This window comes from Sorex fumeus, unplaced genomic scaffold, assembly GCF_029834395.1.
Source record: "Sorex fumeus unplaced genomic scaffold, SorFum_2.1 ptg000044l, whole genome shotgun sequence".
Classification (NCBI taxonomy): Eukaryota; Metazoa; Chordata; class Mammalia; order Eulipotyphla; family Soricidae; genus Sorex; species Sorex fumeus.
This window is the reverse complement of record NW_026606101.1, coordinates 44,181,670-44,201,275: the sequence shown is the minus strand read 5'-3', so window position 1 is coordinate 44,201,275 and position 19,606 is coordinate 44,181,670. Positions and strand designations below refer to the sequence as shown.

General features: G+C 58.5%; 1 protein-coding gene across 1 annotated transcript; it reads left to right on the top strand.

Annotated features, from left to right (window-relative positions):
* The first annotated feature begins 1,428 nt into the window (after positions 1 to 1,428).
* CPLX1 (complexin 1) lies at positions 1,429 to 17,908 on the top strand. Its single transcript, XM_056121513.1, has 4 exons — positions 1,429 to 1,596; positions 2,283 to 2,382; positions 13,053 to 13,228; positions 16,684 to 17,908. Exons 2-4 carry the CDS (start codon positions 2,352 to 2,354, stop codon positions 16,879 to 16,881), a joined length of 405 nt encoding a protein of 134 aa, XP_055977488.1. The 5' UTR covers positions 1,429 to 1,596; positions 2,283 to 2,351; the 3' UTR covers positions 16,882 to 17,908.
* Positions 17,909 to 19,606: the final 1,698 nt, after the last annotated feature.

Sequence of the window (19,606 nt, the reverse complement as noted above, 5' to 3'; positions counted from 1 at the left end):
CACACACACACACACACACACACACACCACGGTGCTGGCAGCCTACTGAGCCACCACTGAGGCTGGACGGACCCCCAGCTCCTGAAAGTTCTTCATGAACTTTGGAGGCTCAGAATAAACACTTTGGTGGACCTCCAGGACAGGCAGACATCAGCTGTGGTGTCTAGGGGGAGCCGAGGGGCCTCCTGCCTTCCAGTGATCCTATGAAGGTGCACAGGGCATTCATGGCAGCACTTCCTCCAAAACCCTCTGCACATGGTCCTAGTGCCACTGCTCTAGGCCAGGAATGCCCGGCCTCGGGATGCTTCTGGGGGCATGACCAGCCCCTGCGCTGCCTGCTGGCCAGAGCTTCTCAGCAGAGGCTCTTAGGGCCAAGACCCCCAGCACTGGTGGGACATGCCCATGCCCACTTCACACCCACCGCCTCAGCCCTGGCTGCTGCCCCGCCCAGCACCTGGGACTCCAGTTGGAACTCTGAGCCAGCCCTGACCCACCCAGGATCCAGCCTCTAACCCCACTCAGCAACCCTCTATTCCCTGGGGTATGTGATGCCTATCCCCAACTCCAGCCATGGGGCAAAATGGAAGCTGAGGGATTACAGCCCATGGGGGGCGTGGGAGGGGTGGAGCAAAGACAGACACAGAGAAAGACATGAAGAACAGATACAGAGAACAGAGACACAGATTGAGGAGACAGCAGAAATGAGCTGGGACAGAGGCAAAAATGCTAGGAGCTCTTTCATCTGTGCTGTGATGCATGACTCTTGGGGCAACCGTGGGGTTGCAGTGGGTCTGGAAGCAGCACCAGGGAAGAAGTGTCTGCATTTCTTCCTGAAGACCCCACTGGGGCTCCCAGTCCACCCTTGGAAAGTAGGAAGGGCCGGGCCGCAGTGACACACCTGGGAACAGGTGAGCAGCCACATCTGTCTGGGGGCCACAGGCCCACAGGAAGTGTCCTGAAGAGGAAGAGGCTGGGCAGGAGAGAGACCAGCTGTGTCCAAGCCACCAGGCATCCACCACTTCATTCAGAGTGTGGGGTCACCCCTTACCCATCCCACAGCTCCTCACCATTCTCTCATGTATGGAGGGAGAAGGGCCTCTTCTCACAGTAGCAGAGGCTTTGGAACCAGGCAGATAGTGACTGTCACGCATCCCTGCAGCTCAGCCCCTAGGGGTCCACACAAGCCGCGGCTGTGACCCTGGGAGATGGCGCCCGGAATCAAGACTGTGGGCACCCAACCAGGCGGAGGGATCCAAGGGTCCTCTCCCACCTGCCGGCGCCCTGGTCTTCCCAAGAGCCCGTTAGTCAAAGGAGAGAGGAAGGGGAGGAGAGGGCGGTCACTCCGCCCACCTGAGTCCCGCTCGACTCCAGAGCCATCCCACCCCAAGGCTTGGCTCTGTCCCCGCCCCTCCGTCCCGTGGCCCCGCCCCCACTCCTGGCTCCGCCCTCCTCGTCACGCCGGGCGCGGGCGGGGCGGGGGCTCTGCTGACGCCCTCCTCGCCGTGCCCTTCAGCCGCGCCGCAGTTCCCCGCACCACATGGACCCGGCCGGCCGGAGCGCCCCCCGCCGCTGACCGCCCGCCCATCCGCCGGGAAGGTGAGCGTCCCCAAGGCCTCGGCTGGGCGGGTGCTGTCCAGCGCGCGGTGCTGAAGCGGCCCTCGCCAGCCCGCCGTCCCGTCCCCCTTCCGCGCGCCTCCCTCGCCCCGTCTCCCGCGTCCTTCCCCGGCCCTCGGCCCTCGGAACCAGAAGACCCCACGCGAGAGAGCGGCGGCCCTGCACATCCTTGCTCCCGGGCCCGGGGAGAAGTTTGGACCGAACGGGCTTTGCGGCAGAGGCGTCCTCGCGCGCCCGCGCTTGGCCCGCTCAGCGCCGCGGGGCCCCGCCTCTGCAGGGAAAACCCTCGGCCGGTCAGGAGAGGCCCGGGGCCCCGCCCCGAGAGACCACAGAGGGCCTGCGAGACCCCTGCCCGGCCGCTCCCCTGCAGAGGGCCTGCGGCCTCCCGCCCTCCTCTGGGACCCGCCCAGCAGAGCAGCCTAGCTTCACCTTCAAATGCCCCTGAGCCCTGCCCTCCGGTCAAGGCTGGGCAAGGCTGGCCCTGCGGCCGCTCCCCCAGGTGTGAGCATCCCGACTCTGCAGCGGCTGAGGGACCTTCCAGCAGTCGGGCAGGGTGAACCCACCCTGATAGGGTGAAGGGCAGAGCCCCCTGCAGAGTCAGGGCTGGCCGGCGGCGGAGATGAGAGGAAGCAGGTCAGAGTGACCCATGACAAGCTCCTGTCCCTTAGGTACAGGACAGCCGACCACGTGGTACAAGGCTCGCCCTCAGAAGCAGCTGCAGGACCCAAGCCTTCGCCATGGAATTTGTGATGAAGCAAGCCCTAGGAGGTAGGATGTGGGGCCCACGTGGGTGGGGAGAAGGGGGCAGAGGCTGGGGGCAGGCTCTGGGAGAGGGGGGCCTCTGCGTGGACACAGAGGAGAGGAGGACAAGGGCTCACACAGACCCAGGCTCTGCAGGGCCGGCTGTCTGTCCACACCGTTCAGTGCCGACAGATGCCCTGAGCCATGGCACAGAGCCTGGGCCCCTGTGTTGGTTCAGGGTCACCAAACAGACAGGGGGACCGGCAGGGTCAGGGGCAAAGGGACAGTTGGGACAGGGCCAGAGGTCTAGAGCTCTTGGTGCCTCAGCCTCTCTGTGGGGTTCACTGTTGTGTGAGTGTGTGTGTGTGACTGTGAGTGTGTGCATGTGAGCCTGTGTGCATGTATGTATGTAAGCATGGGGGTGTATGACTGAGCGTGTGCATGTGGATAAATAAGCATGGGTGTGTTTGTGTGTGCCTGTGTGAGTGAACTTGTACATGTGTATAAATGTGTAGTAAGTTGTTTGAGTTGTGTGTGCGTGTGAGTTGTGTAATGTAAGGGTGTGCATGAGTGTGCGTGTATCAGTCTGTCGTGTCTATATAAGTGTGATGTGTGTGCAGCGTGTGGTTGTGTGTGACTGAGTGTGTAAGGTAGTGCATGTTGTAAGGTAGTGCATGGCTGCGATTGTGTGTGTGAGCAAGCCTGTGGGTGGACGACGGGGCAGGTGCTCGTTGGGGGGCCCCGTGGTATACATGCCTCTGGCTGGGGCTGTTCTGTGTCCTGGCCAGTCCCCAGCCACCTTCTGCCTCTGACGCTTCCTTGGGTGACAGCTTCTGGGCCGCTTTCTGCAGGGCAGAGGGCTGCGTGCTGTGAACCTGCGGCGGGTAGTGGAAGGGGAGGCCCTCAGGTGGGCTTGATGACAAGGGTGACGTCACGGTGTGAGTCAGGGGTGCCGGCACCCCCTCTGTGGGCCCGAGTTCCCCTGGGCAGGCCCAGGCTGCTGCAGATAATTAAAGAGGTGCCTAATTCAAGCCTGAGGTGGCTCTTCAGAACGCTGAACTCTCTGATTTGGCTGTCTACACAGCTGAAATTAGCCGGAAAATTGCCAGCCTGGCTCCCTCTTTGTTCGGATCAGCCCAGAGTTTCTCCTGCAGGAGCACCAGAGCAGGCTTCTTAGTTTGGAGCCAGCGAGGGGAGACCCTGGGGAGGGGGGCGTCGGTCTTCAGAGAGTCGGAGAGGTGCAGAGGGAGGAACGCAAAGGCAGCCAGGCCTCAGGGTTCAGGGTGGGCCCAGAAGTTGGCCCAGGGGACCCAGAGAAGCAGGGCGCAGAGGGGAAGGGGCCAAGGAGTCTGTGAGGGAGACCGCCAGTGGCTGGAGCAGGGCTCTTGCCTTTCGTGCAGCTTGCGCGAGTGGCCCAGCCCCGCTCCCGGTACCTTGGCACCCTTGGGGCAGAGGGCTGAGATGAGTCAGGGGACAAAAGTGATTGGTGTGATGGGCGTGGAGGGGGACAGGTGCAGAGACGTTGGGGGCCAAGAGCCCCTCAGCAGAGGCACAGTGGAAATGGGGAGCCAGTGTCCTGCTCACATGCAGAGAACTTGACCCTCAGCCTCTGCGGGGCTTTAGGGGGGAGACAGCACCGTGCCCGGGCAGCTGAGAGGGAGCCGTGCCGGAGGCCATGCCAGCCCTGGTTGTCCTACACCCACTTTCCCGACTGTGAACTGCGCATGTCAGGATGGGAGATCTGATCCCCCTTCAGGGTGCCAGTGTCCCTCCCCAAACTTCTCCCGCTCCCTCACCCCCTCCCTGGTCCCCACACATCCCTGATCCTTCCTGCAACCTCTCCCACGCTGCCCTCACCTTCCAGTTTCCCCCACATCCCCTACGCCCCACCCCACACCCTCCCCCACCCCCTTTCTCCCAACCCTCTCCTCCCATACCCTCCCCTCCCATACCCTCCCCTCTCCACACCCCACACCCTCCCCCATGCCCTCCCTCATGCCCTCCCCACACCTCCCTGATCTTCCCTACAGCCTCTCCCACTCTCCTCCACTCTCCCCCACACCCTCTCTGGTCCTCTCCCCTCACTTCTCTGCAGCCCCCTGGAAAGCAGGGAGTTGGTTAACCTGACTCTACAGGACAGAGGGCATCTCTGTGTCTGGATCTGAGAGGGGCTCTGGCAGAGGGGTCAGTCAAGGCCCCTGCAGGTCTGTCACTCTGGGTCCTGGGAGAACAGGACTAGGCAGGGAAGAAAACACCCTCGTCCTCCCCCATCTTTCTGCCACCTGGGATCTTCCTGACCTACCCTCTGACTTGCCTGGCTCAGCTCCTGCAATACAGTGTGGCTCCCGGGTGGTCCCCCAGACAGGGACACGCCCCCTCCCCCGTCCCCAGACAGGGACACCTCTCCCCCGTCCTCAGACAGGGATGCCCCTTCCCTGGTCCCCAGACAGGGACTCCCCCCTCCCCCATCCCCAAACAGGGACACCCCTCCCCCCAGTCCCCAGACAGGGACACCCCTCCCCTGCCCCCAGACAGGAACGCCCCATACATCTCAGGACAATCCATGATGCCTTGGCCAGTGCCTCTCAGCTCCAGCGATGGCACCCCTGCAGGCCTGAGTCCAGGTCTCCCATGTGGGTGCCCTGATATGGGGCTCCTCATCATGGGAGGCAGGTAGGTGCTCAGGGCCCCACTGCCCTCGCCCAGGCTTTTAGGGTGGGACTCGGGAGGGGACAGTGGCTGGGGCTGGTACAGAGGGACACTCCAGGGTGCAGTTGTCCGTGAAGCCGGTGCCCACCCCATCACAGTCAGACTAGGCTGCCTGCCTGTTGCCACTTTGTCCTTGCCCCAGGGTCAGGCCTTGGCGTGCGAGGGAGGGTCCATGATTGCTGGGTCATGGTTCGGGCAAGGACACCGGGGCCACCCTTTGCGCCTCCCCGTGCATTTCCCTCTGCCTCGCTCGAGGTCATCTTTTCGCTCGATTTCATCGTCGCGTGTGGTGACTGAGGACTGCCCTGATGCCTCCCGGCAGCCCCTGTCCTGCTCCCTGAGTGCCAGTGTGTCAGTGTCTGCGTTCAGACTTGTGGCAGCCTTGTATGCATTTATTTCTAACATACACAGATGTTTGTTAAAATGTGCAGTGCTCTCTGCTGGAGTTAATTGGCAGAGTCGGACAGGTGACGAGGACACAGACATTTCTGTATGCTTTGAAGTTTGTCCTTCAGAATTACACTGTGCTCTGCTCAGAAGTATGTTCAGGGGCTGGAGCCATACTACAGCAGGTGAGGCACTTGCCTTGCATGCAACTGAACTAGGTTCGGTCCCCGGCATCCCACATGGTCCCCTGAGTACTGCCAGGACCACCGAGTGTGGCCCCAAAATGAAAATTAAAAACATGTTCTGGGCAGGAGCTGGCTCAAAGGTCTGGAGCACAGCTTTGCCTGTGGGGGTTCCGGGTTTGAGCGCTGGCACCACATGGTCACTCTGCACTTCAGGAAGGACCCCCAAGTTAGGAGTAATCCCCAAGCCAGAAACTGGAGCCAGACCCATTTCCATGCCCGAGGGGGAGGCCGTGCTGCCAGCCACGGGCCCCATGTGTGGCTGGGGGGCAGGCTGATGGTGAGGGAGCCGGGCCCAGGCCCCAGAGCTGCTGTTCCTTGAGCAGCTGTGCTCTGAAGGGGCCACGGCAGGAAGTCTGTCTGTCCGTCCTGTAGGCCTAGGAGCTGAATGGACTAGGGTGTGAATTCCTAGTTCTAGGACTGGCCACTGGTGGGCGCTGCCAGGCGGTCCCAGCCCTACCATGGCCTCTCTGGGTCCCTCACGCACCCGCAGGGGTTTCACACAGTCTCGGAGCTGGCATTTCTGCTCCACTTGCCTGGTCCTGGGTGTGGGCTGAGCCCAGCTTTCTTGAAAGATCTTGGATACTGGGCCCCACACTGGGGTCATGATCCTATGCCCGAGGTCTCGCCTGTCCTGCATCATAGGGAAGTGGCTGAGCAGAGCCTCGAGTGCACCATGAACCGTACAGACCCGAGGCGGACACCCTCGTGTGTTCTCACTTCTCAAAGAGGGCTCAGCTGTTCCTCCCAGGCTTCTGCCTGCTGCATCCCAGCCACACAGGCTGAGCTCCCCTCCCTCTGCTCCGGAGTATGAACATGGAGTATTAACAGCATCAATTGCTGGAGGGAACCAGGGCCTTTGGAGCCTTCGGTCTGTGAGGAACCCAGTGGCCAGAGCTAGATCCTTGTATCCACAAGGTGCAAACCCCACCTCTATTGCCACTCCCACTTCTCAGCCAAGACAGACTAAACTGGCCAGCAGGCATCCCACTTGGCTTCGTTGGTTTTTCACATCAGTGCTTCAGGTCCAGTGTGGCTCCTTGAAACTCCAGGGAAATGGTCTGTTGTCTGAGCCTCAGCCACACAACCGCTTTCCCCTGTTTTATCCTGATGCAGGAGATGGATCTGCATACGACATCAAAGTTCCACAAAAACAGGTGGCTTTCTGTTCAGTCTCCAGTTTAGGAGGGAGATAGTAGGATGAGAATGGAAGTGAGTTTGGGTTTTACACCACACCCGGCTGTGCTCAAGTACTCTGTGAGTACTGAAAGCACCCTTCTCCCTACACTATCTCTCCATTCCCTCACATTTATTTGTATGTTATATATTTATATTAATCCAGGTAATGGTGCAGTCATGCTGACATTTATGGTGTTGATGTACAAAGCTACTGTACCCCCCCCACCAAGGTGCCCGTGCCCCACACCAGTTCCCTGTGTCCCAGTGCGGCGTCACTGATGTAAGCATCACATCTCCACACCGCCCTGCTCAGAGTTCTCTGAAGGTGACTGAACTAGACAGCAGTTGGGCCACAGTATTTTAAGAGGATGACTCATAGTCTATCATGAATCAGGCCTTTTGAGCTCCATCTAGTTGAGAACACATGATACTCGGGGCCACTCAAGGATGCTCAGGGATGCTCAGGGTGCTCAGGGGGATGCTCAGAGCTGCTCAAGGATGCTTAAGGGCACTCAGGGACACTCAGAAACACTCTGAGACACTAAGAGCTGCTCAGGGGTGCTCTGGAACACTTGGGGATACTTGGAAATACTAAAAAATGGTCAGGAACACTCAGAGTTCCTCGGGGATTCTCAGAGACATGCTTGGAGATGCTCAGGTATACCAAGAGAAGCTAAAGGATACTCAGAGATACTCAGATAGACTTAAAGATGTCCAGTAACACTTAGAGATGTTCAAGGACACTCAGGGGAATCAGAGATGATCAGCCACTTTGGGTGCTCAAAGATGTTCAGGAACATGAAGAGCTATTCAGGGTTGCTTGAGGATGCTCAGGGACACTCAAAGATGCTCAGGGATGTTCAGGGACACCTGGAGATCCCAGGGATGCTCAGGAACATTCAAAGCTGCTTGGGAATTCTCAAGAATACCTAGAGATGCTTGGGGATGCTCAGAGATGCTAAGAAATGCTCAGGAACACTCAGAGTTCTTCAGGGATGCTCAGCAACACTCAGACATACTTGGGGATGCTTAGGAACACTCAAAGTTGCTCAAGGACACGCAGGAAGACTTGAAGATGTTCAGGGACACTCGGAGATTTCGGATATGCTCAGAGACACTTAGGTATGCCCAAAGAAGCTCAAAGGATTCTTAGGGACAATAAAAGCTGCTCAGGGATGGTCAGAGACACTCTGGGATGCTCAGAGATGCTCTTGGATTCTTCGGGGGTGCGGAATGCTCAGGAACATTTGGAGATCTCAGAGGTGCTAAATGATACTTAGAGACACTCAGAACTTCTCAAGAATGTGTAGGGACACTTGGAGGTTGCTAAAGGTCCCTCACGGATACTCAGACTTGAAGATGCTCAGGGATGTTCAGTAACACCTGGAGCTGCTAAGGGACATTTAGGGACTCTAAGGGATGCTCAGGAACACTCATAGAGACTCAGGGGCATTCAGAGCTGCTCAGGAATGCTCAGGAACATTTGGAAGTGCTTAGAGTTGCCCATAAATGCTAAAGGAATCTCAGGGAAATTCAGAGATGCTTGAAAATTCCTAGAAACACTTGGAGAGATGCTAAGGTATGCTCAGAGACACTCAGAATTGCTCAGGGATGCTCAGAAATACCCAGATTCTCAAGGATGCTAAGCGGTGTTCAGGGGCACTCAGGGATATTCATGGATGCTCCGGAAGACTTGGTGACATACAGGGAACTTAGGGATGCTAAGCGATGCTCAGGAGACATTGGGAATTTTCATAGATGCTCAGGGATACATGGAGACCTTAGGGATGCTCAAGGACAATTCAGAGCAGCTCAGGTATGCTCAGGGACATTCAGGGTTACTCAGGGCGACTTGAAGATGGTGTTCAGGAACACTCAGAGAGGCCCTAAGGATCACTAAGTGATGCTCAGGAACACTCAATGCTGCTCAGAGCTGCTTGGGGACACTCAGATCTCAGGGATACTCAGGCTCATTCAGAGCTTCAGGGCTGTTCAAGGATGCTCTGGGATGCTCAGGAATACTTGACGATGCTCAGGGACACCTAGGGACACTTAGGGATGCTCAGAGATGCTAAAGAATGTTCAGGGATATGCAGAGATGCTCAGTGATGCTCAGGGAGATTTGATGATGATGCTTAGGGACATTCAAGAATACTTGGAGAGTTGCTGAAGGACACTAAGTGGAGCTCAGGGACACTCAGATATTTAGAGATGATCAGGACACTCAGCTGCTCAGAAATGTTCATAACTGCTCAGGAACACTCAGAGATTTCTGAGATGCTCAAGAACATTCAGAGATGCTCAGAAATGCTCAGGGATGTTCTGGGTCAAAGAGACTTAGAGATACTTGGAGATGCTCAGGAACACTCAGAATCGTTCGGATACCCTCCAGGACGTTCAGAGCTCCTCAGGGAGACTTAGTGATGTTTAGGAACATTCAGAGAGGCTAGGGGATACTCAGAAATGTTTGGGGATGCTCAGGGACACTTCAAAATCTCAGGAATGCTCAGGACACTCAAAGATTCTCAGGGACACTCAGGGATGTTCAAAGATGCTAAGAGATGATCCGGGAGACTTGGAGACACTCAGGGATGCTTGGGGTTGCTTAGGATCACTTAGAAATGCTCAGAGATGCCCAGGGAGACTCAGCGATGCCCAGCAATGCTCAGAGACACTCAGAGATGCTCAGAGATACTCACAAATGCTAAGGGATGCTCAGGAATGCTTGGGAGATGCTCAGGAATGCTCAGGAATACTCAGATCTCAGAGATGCTCAGAGGCACCCAGAGATCTCAAGGATGCTCAAGGACACCCAGAGCTGCTCAGGGATGTTCAGATCCTCAGGGAACCTTGGAGATGTTTCAGATCACTCAGGGATACTCAGAGCTTCCCAGGGACACTCAGAATGTTCAGGGATGCTCAGGGAGACACTCAGGTATGTTCATAGATGATCAGGGACACTCAGGGATGCTCAGGGGGACTCGGATGCTTAGGAATTATCAGGGACACTCAGGGATGCTCAGTGGCACTTATGGAGACTCAGAGATTCTCAGGATATCCAAGGACTCTGAAGGGTGCTCAGACTCTTAAAGAAGCTCACCAAATTTGTCCTTCATGAACTCTGAGATTGAAAGCCAAAAGTGAGTGGCCCTATGTGTAGTGAGTGATGTTGTCAGCATTTTATCTACTTGAAGTGATTTAAATATTCAGAAACTGGGTCATCTCTGTCCCTGACTACACAGGAGTTGGGGTACTGCTTCCATGCAGCCTACCCTGGTTCAGCCGCCAGCACCAGCTGCTCCCTCTCTGGGTTTGGTTATGTCAAAGGCCCAGGAGTGCTGAGTACCAGAGCATTTCTAGGCTTGATTTGGGGACCCCTCCACACCATCTTCCCAGCAGCTGTACCATCAAAATGCCCCCACGGTGCCAAGGATGCCAGTGTCCTCATGTCCTCATGTGCCCACTCACACCTGTTTGAAGTTTGGATCTGGAAATACCAACATCGCATCTTGGTGTCTGTGCCAGTTTCCGGCCTGCACCCCTGCCCCACAGAACAGCACAGACTATGGGCCTAGTATAGCCTCCTGGGAGCAGGGCCGCCTGCCTCTTTTAACCATGGTGACGGTGCTCATGTGTGGTGGCCCCCTGCGTGGTGGCCCTGTTTGCTGTGGCCTTGTGTGTGGTGGCAGTGTGCATGCTGGACCTTCCCTCCCAGGTATGGAGTGGCGCCTGTGGCTCTCCTGTTTCTTCCTTCCCCCGGAGCGGCTGTGTCAGCCCCATGCTCACGGCCGTGGGGCCCCTGCCCAGTGTCCCAGTAAGTGGCCGTGCCTGAGAAGGGGCCACCATTGGCGGCAGGGCTGCGCTGGTCCTTTGGGTCACTCGTCCATATGAGCAGAGGCCTGCTGGGTTTTAGGAGGGTAGTTGGGCCCAAGTGCTCCCCAGGGTGCTGTGTCCCTCTTCTCCCCACTTCTCCCAGTCTTTGGCCTGAGATGCATCTCTGACACCCAGAGGAACCTCGTGAAGAGATAAGAAAGCTGAGGTGAGGTCGGAAGCGGCTTCTCCTGGAGCTCCTGGCCAGCTCCGTGCTGCCACCTGATGCCAGCAGGTTTGGGGAGGCAGAGCCAGAGGCTCCGTGAAGTGCCATGCCCAGAGCCACCTGCCAGTGGCCGTGGAGCTTATGCAGACAGACCTGCAGCCGCAGCCCCCACCCTGGGGGTGCCACCCAAGCCCCTTCATGCCCCTGCAGAGCCCCCCACCCGTTCTCATTGCTGCTACCTTTCTGGCTTGCTCAGGTTCAGGAGTCTTCAGAAATGCACATGGCGCCCAGGTGGCTTGAGGGCGCCTCTGTTGCCAGGCTGTTTCCACCTCCTGACACTGCAGGCTGGTGACAGCCTTGGAGGCAGAGGTGTGGCTCAGTTCTCTGGCGACTCTCCCAGGATGCGGAAGCGACTACCAGTGACCCAGATTCCGCAGCATCTAGCAGATGCGACCCAACAGCAGTCTCGGAGCCTCGCTGCAGCCTGGCTGGGAACCCTTGGCCTGGTCCCAGCCAGTCAGACCAGAGAGCCCGTGCAAGCACCTCCTCTGCAGCCCACATGATGTAACCAGAATTGCTCTTCGGCACACAGGGCCGGTGACCCCCAAACTCTGCTCTGCCTGTGCTGGGTCATGTGAGAGAAGTGCAAACACAGGGGAGTGGGATGTGGGAAGGGAGAATTCGAACACAGAGCCACTGAATTCAGGGGATGACAGTGGGACAGGCAGGGGTCTCACCCGCCCATAGGCACACTCAGGCCCAGCCCTGGACTCGGCTCACCTCACACAGTGCTCCTGGTGCAGAAGCTCCAGAAATGAGAGGCCGAGCATGGAGTTAGGAAGGCAGGTGAAGCTAGTTGTGGCGCACGAGGCAGCCTCACGAGCCCTGCAGGGTCCCCGGGTGGTCCAGGGGACAGCACCAGGTGGTGGGGGTCTGGCTTGCCCCGCCAGTGTTGTGCACTCTCCTCGTGAGGCCTCATGGACAGGCAGAGGGTTGCCTGCAGGCCACTGTGTTCCTGAGCTGTCATTACAGCCCCCGTCCTGGGCGCCGAGTCACAGGGGGCGTCCCGGGGAGGTGTTTGTTGTTGTCTGTGAGTCAGGAGCTCATGAGAAAAGTGGTGGTTGGCAGGAGAAATTAGGGCCTTGGGACACTCAGTGCACAGCTCAGGCCAAGGGCCACTCAGTCTTTGCATATAGCACAGCTGGCCCACCTACTCCCAGCCAGCCACTACCAGCCACTGCCCAGCCTGTGCTGGACATGAGATGCACAGCAGCCCAGGGGCTCACACAGGTCCCATGCAGAGACCCCTGTACACATTCCCACATAGATGCAGACACAGACACACAGACAGACGCAGATGCATATAGTCATACAGACACAGTTACACAAACACACAGAGATGCATGTAGTCATACAGATACAGTTAGTAGACACACACACACAGACACACAGATGTATGTAGTCATATAGACATAATAACAGAGATGCATGCAGTCACACACACACACAGACCCATGCTCACACACACAAATGCAGAGACACCGATAATTGTGCACGCACAGACATGCACAATAACACAGACATACAGATGTACACAGTAATGCAGACACAAACACAGACTTACATGGTCACACAGACACAGAGATGCATGCACACACAATCACACAGAGACTCACACAGACAGTCACTCAAACACATGGATGCATTCATTCAGACAGACACAGAGACACACTCATTCACACAGACACATGCATACACACAGTCACACAGAGGCAGATGGAGACTTACAGTAACACAGACACAAAAAAGCACAATCACACAGATACATAGAGTCCCACATAGGCACACATTGTCACACAGCACGTATACAGGGTACACAGAGCATACATGCACACATAGACATAGTCACACAAACACATAACCTAACCAGCTCTGTTCACAGACGACCGTTGCCTCCCTTCCAAGTCTGCCTGGGTGGCGTTTGCACCCCCACCCCCACCCCGGGGCACCCAGATGTCAGTGGAGAGTGGCTGGTGGCTAGAGGAGCAGAACGACAAGCTTGGCAGAGCCTGGCACCATCCCATGTGGCTGTGTAGAGCAGGGAGCCCACCGCTGACCTTCCCCTCCTGTCTGCTTGTGTCCAGGGGCTACCAAGGACATGGGCAAGATGCTTGGGGGTGATGAGGAGAAGGACCCTGATGCGGCCAAGAAGGAGGAGGAGCGCCAGGAGGCGCTGAGGCAGGAGGAGGAGGAGCGGAAGGCCAAGTACGCCAAGATGGAGGCTGAGCGCGAGGTCATGCGGCAGGGCATCCGTGACAAGGTGAGCCTGCAGCGTGGACAGCACCGGGACGAGGTGGGAGGCTGTGGCAGGCAGAAGCAGAGACTAGGTGGGCTGGGAGGCCTGTGGCAGGATAGCTTTGGGTGGCCGGGAGCCCAGGGCCACTGCTTGTGGGTCCCACCCTGGTGGCACTGGATGTGGGTTGCCCTCTGGCAGCGAAGGACAGGGACATATGGTCCAGGGGTCACTCCCGTTTCCGAGGCCAAGGTGGGCCAGAGCTCTCCAGCGGGGTCACTGGGCACCCTGGGCAGGTTGCTGAGATCAGGTGGGCTCTGCTGGGTGGGAGTGGAGAGACTCCTGATCCACTCAGGAACCTGGGATGTTGCGTGAGGGAACAGGCCAGGCAAGGCCATCGACCCCGCCGCTATCGTGCCGGCTCTCCAGGACTGGCTCCCCTAAACCCACAGTCAGCTGCCCACAGTGGTGGATGACCTCTGCCCCAGCCCCAGGCTGTATAACATCCCCTCCCACTTGACCTCAAACCCTGCAGTTCCACATTTCACGAAGGGCAGCTCCCGGAACCCTACCCTGCCCTGCTTGGCTTCTCTGTGGGGCACATCCTGGGACACATCCACCTCCCACTGAGCTCCCAGCCCCTGGGTGGAGGGCAAGTGTTGCCTCTTCTTCAGGGTCCTCCAGGAGCTGCAGTCCCAGCTGACCCCCCGGACAGGGACAAACTACAGGCCACCTACTCCCTGGCCCCAGAATCCCCACCCTGGGGTGACCATGGGGATGACAAACGCTCTAGGCATAACCCCAGCACCCCCAAGTCCAAGGCCCTGGCCCTCAGATGAGTCCCTCTCAGAACCCTCCTGGAGTGGGTGGGCACCTTCTGAGCCCTCCAAAGCCCTTGGCCACTGCCTCAGTGCCTCTGCCTGCCTTGAGCCTGGTACCCCAAAAGCCACGTGCTCCTTCTTGAACACGTCCTGGCTCTGGTCTTCGGGTCCAGGGTACTGTGGCTTCTGCACCGTGGTCTTTGTGCTGCAGGTATCCACACTGGACACCAGGGCAGGGGTCTAAGCATTCTCTGGTCCAGACATGGTGCTGTGTGGAGCTGGCTGACATGGTGTTGAGCAACCCATCGAGGACCAGAGGGTGTGGTGTATACTGGAATTGTCACAGGCTCCTCTCCCAGGTGGGGTCTCTAGTGACAAGCCTTTGAAGAGCTCAGCAGAGATCCAGAAGTGGGAGCTCAGCCTGAAAGGAGCAGCTGTACCCCATGGCTTAGGGCAGGGCGCCCTCTGGTGGCCATCAGGGGAACTCAGGTGTGTGTGTGGGGGGTGTGTGTGTGTGGGGGGGTGTGTGTGTGGGTGTGTGTGTGGGTGTGTCCATCCGCCCCACCCCTGGGGCCCCCTGCCCACTGTCTATCTCGTGTGTGTGTGTGTGTGTGTGTGTGTGAGAGTGTGTGTCTCCCCATCCGCCCCACCCCTGGGGCCCCCTGCCCACTGTCTATCTCGTGTGTGTGTGTGTGTGTGTGTGTGTGTGTGTGTGTGTGTGTGTGTGTGTGTGTGTGTGGAGTCACCCGTTTCTGCTCTGGGGATGACTTTGTTGTTTTGCTTTGGTTTTTTGCTTTTGTTTGGTGGGGGTCACACTCAGTGATGCTCAGGGGTTACTCCTGGCTCTGCACTAGGAATTACTCCTGGCGAATTACTCCTGGCGGTGCTCAGGGGACCATATACTGGCAGACGCCCCACCCGCTCCAGTCCTGGGGCTGCCTTTGTGTCCAGAACTCAGAGCAGGGGACCAAATCTTCCCAGACAGGCCCTTCCTGTCCCCACCCCTGCCTGAGTCCCACATGCAGGGACACCCCCTTGATTCTGCCTGAACTCCACTGGTGTTTGTCTTCCAGCTGGCCCCCAGACCTTCTCTGTTTGCTGCCCCAGGGGGATGACCTGGAGCAGTGACCGGGAAGAGGCCCTCTGAAGAGCTGGTCCCTCCCTATGCCCTCAGCTTTTTCTTTTGCTTTGTTGTTGTTGTGCCACACCCAGCAGTGCTCTGGGCTTACTATTGGCTCTGCAGTTCCTGGCAGGCTCAGGAACCCTACGGGGCGGGCGTTGGGGATCAGATCTGGGTCAGCCACATGCAAGGCAAATGCCCTGCCCACTAGATTGTCATTCTGGCCCTCAACTATTGCTCCAGCCCTCTGTTCCCTCAGTTGAGCTCGGGCCCACCGTGCCCAGGGGCTTCGGGTGCAGAGTTTGTGGCCACTGGGACTGGCAGCAAAGTGTTCGGCTCCTGCTTCCCGCGCTGAGGCGGTGGCTCTGCTGCCCTCTGCCAGGCACATGCTTCACAGAGAGGCCACACCCAAGCTTCCTGCGGTGCAGGGGGTCGTCAGTCCTCCAGTCACACGGTGTGGGCCCCCTTATATACCAGGGTGTCCCGTCCACAGACCCAGGGAGCCCTTTAAGATCAGGGTACCCTGCGGCCCAAGAATACCGTCCTTTGGGGGCTGGGAAAAACATGCAGTGCCTCTGCTGCAGCCTGGGCTCTCACCAATAGCTGGCCCTGCCCTGCCCAGGGGCCTCTTCACCTGGACGTGGCTCCTCTTGGGATGCGTCCTCCCTCCCACACACAGGCCCAGAGGCCCAATGCCAAGAGGCCGCTTCCCCATGTCCCTATGCCAGCACTGCGGGACTGAGGGCAGTGGAGGTTGCTGATGACTGTGGTGTGTCCATTCTCCTAGAACTGGACCTGTGTGCTGAAGTGTGCTCCCATCAGGACTTGCCAGGCGGCTCATGGGGCTTCCTTTGGGTCCAAGGGTCTGAGGCCCTCCAGGAAGCGCCATGGCTGTAGGGATTTGGCTGTCTCCAGTGGGCACTGTGAGCTTCCAGGTGACAAGTGGGGGGCCAGGAGAGGGAGAGTGGGAACAAGGGGGGACAGCCAGGGGGATGGGGTGGGGGGAATAGGAAGGTCAGGAGGGACAGGAGGGGACTGACCCCAGCCTACCAGAGAAGTTCCGATGAGGGTTCGGGCAGGCTCAGGAGAGAGAAATGGGGGCAGGTGATGCTGGGTAGAGGGAACTGAGGTGACTGTACCTGCAGTGACCACAGACATGTCCCCTACTGAGCCACAGCCCTACCCTGTGTGTGGTCCTGAGTGCAGTGGCCATCCTGCTGTGTGGTGCATCAGCCTCGCTACCCACCCTGTCCTCTCTGTCCCCGATCCCCATCCCTCCGTCCCTCCTCCCCGCTCCTCCTGGACTCTCCCCTCCTGATTTCCCGTCCCTTCCTGTCCTCTCTTGTCCCGCTCCTGCTCCATGCCCCACTGTCCTGTCGCCTGAGTCAGCCCTCAGTTACCCACTCGGGCTGACCTAGTTGTTCCCCTATTCCCGGGGCACTGCCCACCCCTCCTGGCCCTGGGTGTTGCTCTTCAGGCTGAGGTGCAGTGTCCGGTGTGCCCCTGAGCTGACAGCACTGGCCTCCCTCTGTCTCACCCAGTACGGCATCAAGAAGAAGGAGGAGCGCGAGGCGGAAGCGCAGGCCGCCATGGAGGCCAACTCGGAGGGCAGCCTGACGCGGCCGAAGAAGGCCATCCCTCCTGGCTGTGGGGACGAGCCTGAGGAGGAGGACGAAAGCATCCTGGACACGGTCATTAAGTACCTGCCTGGGCCGCTGCAGGACATGTTTAAGAAGTAAGGCAGTGGCCGGCCCCCGCTCCCCCAGAGGCCCCCCCGGAAGGATTTCAGGAGCAGAGAGCCCCCTCACCCCCAGAATAAGCCATAGTCCCTGGTCTCCTGGCCCTCCCTGCCTGCGGTCTGTGCTGCAGCTGGGCTGGCCACTGGCCTGGGACGCCTCCGCCCCCTCTCGCAGCCCACCCAGCATCCCGAGGCCTGGGCTCCCCCTCGGTGCACGTCCCTGCTCGGCCTGAACCAGGAGCACAGCCATAGTGGGGGGGCGTGCAGGCCCCCACCCCCGCCCACTGACAACGGGTTGCTGGATCTCCTGTGTCCCCATCTTGTCTGCCCCTCACTGTCCCTGTCCTGCCTCTGTCCGCTCCGGAGAGCACCTCTCCCAGGCCTTGGCCCAGCTCCCAACTAAGAGAACAAGCAATAGGCCGGTCTCTCTCGTGACCTGCCCTTCCTGTTCTCTCCCGTCCCTCCCCTGCTGGGGAGGGTGGGGGGGCGGGCAGGACACAGGCCCTAACCTGGTGTTGGGTGGCCCCTGGACAGAAGTCGGACAGAAGCCCCCTGGCCCGTCTCCCTGGCCCCTTTCACCCTCAGCTTTCTCCATCCCTGTTTAATTTGGATCAAATATGTTGAATCTCAGGTAAATGAGGTCTTCTGTATTCGAGGGGTTTATCTTGCAGGAAGAGTGCCTGGCTGCAGGCCCTTCCCGTCCACATCAGCACCCATCACGTTCAGTGTTGTGGCCGGGTGTCCCTACCCAGCCCTCAGAAGCCATATGCCGTTCGCAATATCGCCCCCGCCCTCTGCCCAGACAGGAGCATGCCCCTGCCACCGCCTGCCCTCATGCCTGTCCATGCCGTAACAAGCCAGCTCTGTGCAGAGCCTGATCCCAGCATAGGGGCCAGAGCAGCTGAGCATAGCGCAGCCCGTGATATCGTCTGTCCGTCTGTCCTTGTGCCTCTGTCCCTTCCTGCATGTTGGGGGCCACGGCTCGTGTCCTCTTGGAATCACAGCCAATAAACCGTGATTTCACACAAGTGGCTTCTGTGCTGTTCCAGCTGGGCTGGAGGTTGGGGTATCACAGTTCCCCCTCACAGGGTCCCCTGCAGGGCGCTGCGCTGTCCTGTCCCACATTGGGTGGTACATGCCCTAAGGCTGTCCCTGGAGTAGCTTCCTGGGGGTTCCAGACGACACCCCCAGATCCTGCCTTCTGCACAGCGCCTACCTACCCCCTGCCGTCCAGGGGAGCACGTGCCTGGCCCTGCTGGTCCTCCTGCAGCGGGCCGGGAGTAAGGGTTGGGGCTCTGCAGCGGGGCTGAGGCTGGATGCTGGCCTGGCTTCACAACCCTTTCTGAGTTGCTCTGCAGGAAAGTGGCAAATCGAGTCTCCTGACCGGCTCCCCTACGCCGGCTGGGAGTGCACAGGGGACACGCAGGGGACACACCGGCAAAACCTAGCCGCTGCGGGCCAGTGTGTCCCGACGCCCCTCGCACAGGCCAACCTGGGCCGGCTCTCCAGCCGCCAAGACCACGGGCCACTCTGCGTCCAGGCGGTCAGGACGCGCGCCGTGCAGGCCACCTGTACAGGACCCTGAAAGGTGTCCCGGCCTAAGCATTCGAGGGCAGCGGCAGAGCAAGTGGGCGGGCGCGCCTCCCGCGCCTAGCGCCCGGCCCGAGTCCCGCGCCGCCTGCCGAGCTGCCAGGCCCCGCCCCTGCCCGTGCGAGCCAACCAGCGCCTGCCATCCCGGCGGCTGCCGGGGTCACGTGGGAAGGCTTGGCCAATCGGGGCCCGGAGCGGCTCGCGGGGCGGGGCCGGGGCTGGAGGAGTGCGGCGGCCCCGGGCCTCGCGGGCCTCGGGCTCCAGCGCTTCCCCGCACGCAGGCCCGACGGTGCCCAGGGCTAGCTCACTGCGAGGGGACGAGCACGGCAAATAGCAAAGGATCAGTGTTGTTTGGTGTTGTGATCTTCACAATTTCTCTGTACCTGGAAAAGGTTTGGCCGAAGTGTCAGCTGATGGGGCGGAGCCATAGCTAAGGCGTTGACCTGGGACACATGTGCGTGGCGAACCAGGGGTCAGTCCTGGACTCCACGTATGGTCCCCCGAACCCCTCCAGGAGTGATCCCTAGCATGTTGGGGGAACCAGTTAAAACTGACACCAGCAACTGATGAGACTTGAGGGGAAAGTGCCTGGGTGCCCAGTGCTTGGGCCAGAGCCCAGGACACAGGAGCTTCACCCACTCATCAGCCCGGGGTCTCCTCTAATGAGGTCATCACTGCCAGTAAGCAGAGACCCCTAGTTCCCTTTCCATTGGGTGTTATTTTATTTTTTCTTCCACGCTTGGCAATACTCAGGAATTACTCCTGGCAGAGGTTGGGGGATCACATGGAATGCTGGGGATTGAGCCCAGATTGGCCTTGTACAAGCACCCTATACAGTATACTTTCTCCAATTCCATTCACAATTTTTATTTAGCTTTATTTGGTTTTGGGTCCCCAGGCTTACTCCTCACTCAGAATCACTTTTGGCAGTGCTCAGGGAACATTATATAGTGCTGGGAATTGAACAGGGGTTGACTGCATTCAAAGGCCAGAGTCTCTTTCTCTTTGGTCCTGGTTTTCCATATAATTAACATTTTACATTGGTTGTTACAACAGATGAACCAATATTGGCACGCTTATAATATTATATATCTTCTCGATAATTACCTTATTTTTTATTTTGGCTTTTTGGGTCA